This window comes from Xiphophorus maculatus, chromosome 15, assembly GCF_002775205.1.
Source record: "Xiphophorus maculatus strain JP 163 A chromosome 15, X_maculatus-5.0-male, whole genome shotgun sequence".
NCBI lineage: Eukaryota > Metazoa > Chordata > Actinopteri > Cyprinodontiformes > Poeciliidae > Xiphophorus > Xiphophorus maculatus.
In genome coordinates, this window is record NC_036457.1 from 20791341 (window position 1) to 20799505 (window position 8165).

Below are 8165 nucleotides of genomic sequence, written 5' to 3' on the forward strand. Positions count from 1 at the left end.
CGTCACCACTGATTGCTGAAACGCTGCATGATTACACAGGATGTCTTGCCGTTCACCGTGATTCCTGTTCCTCTGCATCCGTTTTTTCATCTCATGTAAAAATAAAAAGATAAAACCAAACGCAGAAAAACGAGACACGGTTCGTCTCCTGCAGATGTTTAGAGTTTGAGTTGTTGTAAAAGTCGGAACCTTTATCTGGAGTCAGGACTGATTCGATGAGCTCTTTGAATCACTCCTGTTTTCAGATACAAATATTGTATCTGAAAACAATATTTGTATTTTCTCTTCCCCGTCACCTTTTCTCAGGTTGTAAATGTGTCCTTACTGTTACTCTTATATATATTTTTTTTACCTTTGTATGAAAATGCATGTTCCTACTTACCTTTAAGTTGCTATGGTGACACCTGAATTCCCCTCAATCTGAGACAACGAAGGTCACTGCTGTTCTAACACGATATGATCCATCTGATGGTCTAATTCGTTCAGAACTGTGCAATCATGTGGTCACTTCCAATAATTACACTGATCATTTTGATAATGAACAATAAATAAACATCTGTGATCGACAAAACAAGCGACCCGCTAAAAAAATATATACATTTTAAAATATTTGTTTTAATTTCATAGAGTATTTATTGATTTGATTTTGACTGAGAGCCACCAGATTCACTGCATCTGAGCAGATATGGGCTGAGCAACAGGTCCGTTGCAAATCAATGTATTTCCACCAGATGGCGCACCAGTCTACCACTGGAGACGAGTTAACAGTTAGGACTCGTTAAAAAAAATCAACAAGTCATTCTAATCATTTACTTGTTCATATTACATTTTAATACCAAAGTTTTTTTTTTTTTTTTTTTTTAAACTCAACAGTTCTTTTGTCGCTTCATTCCATGTCGGAGGCTGCGTGTGAGTTGGGCAGTAAATACAAACACGGACTGATGTTTTTTGTAAACCGTTTGCTGCTTCATTTAGTTTTCTGCCTGAGCTGCATCCTGCCAGGCTTCTTCCTCAAAGTGAGAGATTTTTTTTTTTTGTTTTTTTTTTGAGTCTGTACTTCTTGGAGGCTCGGCTCCTACATTCATTCGCGCCTCTCGTCCAAAAGCGTCTCTCTCCTTACACCACTTTGTCCCTGCCGCTGTCGCTCGGCCTCTCCGGGCCGCGCGTGTCCTCCTCGGTCTCTCCGTTCGCGCTCGCGGCGCCCTCCTCCTTCCTCCCTCTGCGCAGGAGCAGCACGTGCGCCGCGAAAACGGCCAGCACGACGACGAAGACCGTGCTCACTATGATCCCCACGAGACCCCCGGCCGTCACCGCGGAGGGCCGCTCGGTCGGGTCTGTGGGTGACGTGGGGATGGAGCTGAAGATGGAGCTGTCCACGTCTGTGGTCTCTTCGTCCCCGTCGCTGACTTCTCTGCACCGGTATTCACTCACTAACTTGAAACCGGGGTAGCAGGAGCACACGTACCCGCCGTACGTGTTTCGGCACTTCTGTTCGCAGTAATGAGATTCGCACTCGTCAATGTCTATGCAGAAGACAGAGCCCCCCCTTTCACTTGACACGTAGCCGTCCGGGCAGAAGCACAGGAGGTTGTAGTTGGGGTCGCACTCCGCGGGGCACTCCGGCTTCCCGCAGTGCCGCCTGCATTTGTGCGGATCCTTCTCGTCCACCCGGTACCCCTTGAAGCATGAGCACACGTAGCTTCCGGGCGTGTTGGCGCACTCGTGCTCGCACGGCGCGAGCTTGCACTCGTCCGTGTCCACGCACGCGCCGCCGACCAACCTGTAGCCGCTCTCGCAGCCGCACTGATGCCGGCCACCGGCCTCGTAGCAGGTCTGCTGGCAGCGCAGCGCCGCGCAGGGGTCGTCCGGGCCCTCCGCCTGGCACGAGACTCCGTTGGCCGGGCTCACGCTCTCGCCCGGCGGGCAGTAGCAGACGGGGCTGCTGCTGGGGTCCACTATGCACTTGTATTCACACCCGCCTTCGTTTATCTCGCAGCTCCATGGAGCCTGCAGCCACTTGGTGGAGGTGCCGCAGATGTATTTGGTCTTGGACGGGAAAAGGGTGGCGATGCTTCCACGCGGCAGCGTGGCGGACCGAACATCCTCCACCTCGAACCCGTAGGGAGTCCGGTAGAGCACAGACTGCTGCGCTGTGTGCGGCAGGTTAGTGCAGGGGTCGGTGAAGACGGTCTCGCAGAGGAAGCCCGCCGCGGGCCGGTCGCACGGGGTCTGGCTCCATTTAAAGTTCTCCTCTCCGTTCACGGACACGCAGCGGGCTGCCGAGCAGCTGTCGTCGGGGTCCGGCTGCCAGTTGACGAAGTCGCTCTCGGCGTCCTTGGTTACCCACTGGAAGCCTCGGAGCTCCTCCGACGGGTCCGGACAGCCGCTCAGGCGGTGCAAGCCGATCCAGAAGCTTCCGGTCAGGTTTCCCAGCAGGACGGAGAGCACGTCGCTGGACACAGAGGTCCGCACCGTCATCAGGTGGCTGTTCTGGTCTCTGCAGAGTCGCTGCGCTGAGCTGAACGTGCCGGGGTCCCGGAACAGGGTGAAGCACGAGTTCCCGATGCAGTAGCCGCTGTTCCGCTCTGCTCCCGCATCTTTTCCCAGGAGGAAAACGAGCGTCGGCACAAACAGCCCCGCTGCGACGTTCATGTTTGGATCTCAGCTGTGCCCCGTTTAGGTTCTTGCGCGATCCGGCAACCCTTTGACTTGATTGTTTGGAGAACAATTTAGGTGGTATTTATAAGCCCCAAGCTCCATATTAGGACCCGGCCGAGGAAGGAAGGCGCTCTGAGTAACGAGCTGCCGGAGAGCTCGCTGCCCATCCACTTCACATCCACAGTTACGCACGGCTTTTACGGTCTTACGCATAACTGTTTTTTCCCCCTAAAGACCCTTATATGTCCTCGTAGCCCCTCCCAACTCTCCCCCGGCCAGCGTGACTCTCCAGTATGGCAAGCAGTTTGTGTAAATATTTGATATTCTGTAGAAACTGTCAGCATTATGGCCTTCTTACCCACAACAAGGTTTGTGACTAAACCTTACTAGATAGATATTTGCTCTCATTATTTCATTATTAAATATTTTAAGCACCACAAGTCCCAAACTAGAAGGCTTCTTCACATACTATAGTCAATATGTTCTACTAGTGAGTTGTTGACCTAACATGTTAACTAGTCCACATATTTCACTCACCAACTTACAAGTATTTCTTAAAGTTGTGCGTTGGTGTGACCCATCAGTTCAGCTGAATGACTAGTCAACACTACAATGCATATTAAGTCAACTTTATTGCCTTTACAGGAGAAATTGCTCATCAGAACGTTAACTAGCAGTCAGTTCTGATGTTGGTTTCTTCACTAGTTGACCAGTTTTGCAAATCTGGCAAGAAGTTGGACTAAAATACTCAACATCCAGCTGATGTCAACATCAGCCATCATTGTTAGCCGAGCCGTTTGCTACTACTCTGCACTACTACAACATTTACTCACGCTAGTACAATGTTTTCCTGCACTAGCAAAAAAAAAAAAACAACAACAAAAAGACTTCCACATCTACTAGTCAGAGTAAAAATCTCGTTAGAAAACCAAAACATACTTGAGCTGTGGCAGAAACGTCCATCTTAGTGGCGTTTTTGACACACTTGTCAATGACCAGACCCCACTGGTCAATGGTTCGGCTTTAAAAACCTTACATATTAACTAGCCATTACAGACTTGGCCCAAACAATTTCCAAGTGACCATTAAATGTCTGCACTTGTTGACTCTAGTTAACTACCATTCAAAACACTATTTTGACTGTAAGGCTAACGAGCTCGCTAAACGCTTTAATATGTCAACTAGTTGAATTTGCAGCTCACAGTGAACTAGTTCACACATTTAAGGGTTACTACTCAACAAGTACATCAGTTGTTTGGTATTGTTAACAATAAAAGCCCACTTGTTGAGACACTTGTGCCGCTAATGCAGCACTTTTGCTAGTTGGACGTTTAGCTGCTAGGCTAAAGTGCCAGCGGTCCGTGAAACGAGTTGCTGAGAAGAGTTTCTTTGTATTGAACCAGTTGGAGCAAAAGTGAAAGTATTCTAGTTTAGTCGTGACCAGAACGGAGGGGCTGATGCGGAGGTTATTGAATATTTCCTTAACTGCTTGCCATACCCCAATGAATCCGTTAATTTGTGTTTCAACCGCATTATTTCATTATGAGAAGTAAATACGATCTGTTGAATATATAGTGTAAAAAGCTGGAGTCACTTTATTTCCTTTATATGTTTATTTCAAATATAATTGAATTGTTGAAAGTGCTGGTCGAATAATTAGTCGACTAGTTGAATTGGCGATCGAACCTAATTTGAGTCATTTTTCCCCCTAATCAAATTGAGAACTGTCTTCTTTTTTACGGTCCTGTAATGCGGGCTTGAATCATTTTATCTAAAAAAAACTAAATAAAGTTGTGTTTTTTTAAACTACAAAATAAAACATTGTCTTTAGCTTTTTTCATTAAACCATGAAAGAAAAGAGAAAATGACCAACAACGATCAACTGTGTCAGGTCTCTGTTGGTTTCATTTCCCTGTTTTGTAAAAACATACTTTTCATCTGCTGCAGGTTTTTACTTTATTTATTTATTTTTTCATCTTTTGTCGTTTTGAAGAGACACATATATTCTTCTGTGAACTTTGCATCTTTATTCCCTTTTTATTTATTGATTTACAAACAACTTTAGTGGTAAAAAAAAACAACTCATACTGAAAATGTTGAGTTCAATAAATCATCTAAGAACAAGTCAGAAAATAAGCTTAAGGACGACCTTGAAACAGGAAAACATCCATGGTGCCGAACGGGATGAGACTTTTTTCTATGGAAGTACAAATGACTAATTAAGGTAAAATAATAATAATAATAATCATAAGAATTACTGGGGAATTTTTTTTTTTGCTGTCGTCCAAACGAACAATTAGACTATGAACTGGTCTGCTTTGGCATAATAACCTAGAAAACAAATACACAGTGAACCATAATTTTATACAAGAAGGCTTGTCGTACAGATGTTTACAGCTGTAATACATGTAATAGCAGCACAGTTTTTACATTCATATGAAGCTGACCGGTGAGAATCAGCCTGGTACAGTGAGGTTATGAGTAGCAGTGTACAAACCATGCTAACGCTAACGCTAAGTGGTTTAGTCAGTGACAGTCATTTCACAGTTCGTTCGTCACACAGTCTTTTTTTATTTTTTTTACACAATTCAGGTCATTAAAAACCTGAAGTCCAGCTTTCATTTAACTGTTAACATAAATACCACTTTATATTTACGACTCGCCAGTCATCAGTCCGCCGGATTTCCACGCTGCGTTTCTCTCCCAATGGGAAGATCTGAGGTGTCAAAGGTCCATAAATCAGGCAGCTCTTTTTTTTCTCTTTCTTTTTCAGTCACATCCAGTCTCGATCTGGTTTTAGCTTTACATTAGATGTAACTTCGTCAGACAATTAAAGCAGAATAAACTAGAGAAATGCAGCAAATACGTGCACAGAATGTTGCATGTTCAGGAAATGTTGGAAACTGTATAGTACCTGACTAAACTGATCTAATTTAAGATTTTTTTTTGTAATGGGACAGAATTAGTTTTAGTTCTGTTTAAAAAAAAAACAAATACAGAAATCTTAAAGCTGTTTTCATTTCTCACTTAAATTTTGATTTACATTTTTTTTAAACATAATGTGGCCTCAGGATATTTTCCATCTCCAAGGACAAACCTGGAATCACCAATCAGCCCGACCAAAACACACCGATTTTCTCTAATTAATAATAGGCTGCAATTCTTAGCATTAAATGCTTCACAGCTCAAAAAATAACCAAAAATCATCATTTTGGTCCATAAACATATGATGTCTTCTTTTACATTTTTATAAAAAATAAAAAAAATCGGGTTTTGTGCCTTGGAGTTTTGTAACACAGTTGGGTTTTATGTTTTGAGAGAAAAATCGAAACATCGAACAAATCGGACATTGCATCGGTATGGGCATCTGATCGGCGCATCGCCCCTCAGACTCATTGCGAGTCGTTCTTAAACTGCTTATCGAACGATAATCTCTTGTAGGTCTCTGTTGAGACCTGCTGCAGGTAGAAAATATCGATGTCTGGGTGTTTTAAGGAGTTCAGGTTCAGCGACGCGCAGCGTCCCGACACGTGTTTCACCAGGCACCCCAGCAGCGCCGCGCACAGCACCAGGAACACGGCGATGCCCAGGACGCTGCCGGCCTTGATGTAAGACGGCACGGCGGCCGGTTGGAGGCTGACCGGCGTGCTGGCAAGATCAGGAGGCGACCCCGATGCGCTCTCCTCCTCCTCCTCCTCTTCCTCCCCTCCCTGCTGCAGACGAACACACTTGTCAGTCCCCTGTAGCCGGTAGCCTTTCCTGCACACACACCTGAACCCACCGGGCAGGTTCTCACACTCGTGGTCGCAGAGCGCCTGTGATTCGCACTCGTCGATGTCGTAGCAGGTGGCGGAGCCGTCGGAGCCCTCGAGGTCCACGATGTAGCCCTGCGGGCAGTAGCACTGCTGCATGTCCTTCTTCTCCGGCGCCGTATTGCTGCTGCAGATCGCAGGGCACTCCCTCTGGCTGCAGACCTGCTCGCACTCGGTGGGGTTTTTGGGGGACACCCGGTACCCCTCCTTGCACGCGCATTGGTACATCCCGCTGACCTTGACGCACTTCATGTGCTCGCACAACATGCAGATCGACGTGTTGACGCAGCCGCCGTCCTCCTCCACGAAGTCGTCCGCGCACCTGCACTCGTACTTCCCGTCCAGGTTGACGCACTGCTCGCCCTCGTTCGCGCAGAGATCCAGCGCCTCCGCGCACTCATCCACGTCCTCGCAGCGTCCGCCGTCCGCCGCCGGCTTGTAGCCCTCGGGGCAGCGCGGGGTCTCAGGCGGGGGTCTGGCAGCTGTGGGCTCCGTGCAGGAGAAGTTGTTGCGATGGAGAGAGCGCGCGACCGGACACGTGCAGGTGTTGGAGGTTTTGTTGCAGCTGTAATCGCAGCCGCCCTGGAAGACCTCGCAGGGCCACGGAGACTGCAACCACGTGGACGTGCACAGGTGCTTGGAGTCCGGGTACTGATCGCCGGGCCGTCCCACCAGGGCCAGGGTCCCCGGGGGAAACGTCTCAGACTCCAACACGTCAAAGCCCGTCAGTGTTCTGTACGTAACCGACGTGCCTCCGCCGCTCCGAACGGCTCCGCAGACCGAAGAGGATTCGTACAGACACAAGAATCCGTCCAGGGTGTTTCGGCACGGCTCTGGCCCCAGCGAGACTCCGGTCCCGCTCCCCGCGGAGACGGCGGTGCAGTTCGTACCACCGCGCAACCAGAACCTCCCCGTGAACGTTCTCACCAGACGCTCCAACGCGCCCATCTGCTCGTCAGAAACGGACCGGATCAACTGTCCGCTCGACTCTTCGCAGGCTTTCGCCGCAGCTTCAAAGTCCGCCGAGTGCTGGAAGCAGCAGAGACCCGCGGAGCAGCTGGCGCGCCGGGAGGCGGCAGCTTCCTGCAGGAGCAGCGCGCAGAAAATCAGAGCCGGAGTCGCGAGATTCATGTCGGCGGAGTGAGGGTGACTTCTAACTGTGACCTCCGGGTGTATCGAACGGCTCCAATCGATGATCCGAAGCCGAAACAGAGTTGCGCATTTATACATTCCTCTCGGTGTTTGTTTTCACGCTGGTCCAAGTCAGGAAGGAAGTTCCGTTCAGCCCAGAGAGAGAGAGAGAGAGAGAGAGAGAGAGAGAGAGGAGTCGTGGTCAGATTGCTCAACCCCTATCCTGTCCTTATCTCGAAGGAAAGTTGGCCATCACGACCACCACACACACAAACACACACATACACACACACACACACACACACACACACACACACACACACACACACACACACACACACACACACACACACACACACACACACACACACACACTCATAGGCGACACATTTTTTCGAGACCACATGAACGCGCACGGACATTTAATGAGATGACATATAATTAGACCAGAACCGTCCTCCAGCTGCGACCTGCGCCGAGACTAAAAGTTGAAGTCTCATGGGAGGAGAATCACCCAGAAATACCAGATTATTAGTTCTTCAGAATTTGGGAATTGTCCCACTC

At 48.2% G+C, this 8165-nt stretch overlaps 2 protein-coding genes across 2 annotated transcripts; both read right to left on the minus strand.

Moving 5' to 3' along the window:
- Positions 1–820: 820 nt before the first annotated feature.
- Positions 821–2885, minus strand: LOC102232492 (thrombomodulin-like). Its single transcript, XM_005812765.3, has one exon. It carries the CDS (start codon positions 2650–2652, stop codon positions 1117–1119), a length of 1536 nt encoding a protein of 511 aa, XP_005812822.1. The 5' UTR covers positions 2653–2885; the 3' UTR covers positions 821–1116.
- A 2118-nt stretch (positions 2886–5003) lies between these two features.
- On the minus strand, positions 5004–7795 carry LOC106700080 (thrombomodulin-like). Its single transcript, XM_014473990.2, has one exon. The coding sequence runs from the start codon at positions 7698–7700 to the stop codon at positions 6051–6053; it is 1650 nt and encodes a 549-aa protein (XP_014329476.1). The 5' UTR covers positions 7701–7795; the 3' UTR covers positions 5004–6050.
- Between the last annotated feature and the right edge of the window lie 370 nt (positions 7796–8165).

Coding starts and splice junctions, on each gene's coding strand:
- LOC102232492 (XM_005812765.3), bottom strand. CDS start 2,652: ATGAACGTCGCAGCGGGGCTGTTTGTGCCGACGCTCGTTTTCCTCCTG.
- LOC106700080 (XM_014473990.2), bottom strand. CDS start 7,700: ATGTATAAATGCGCAACTCTGTTTCGGCTTCGGATCATCGATTGGAGC.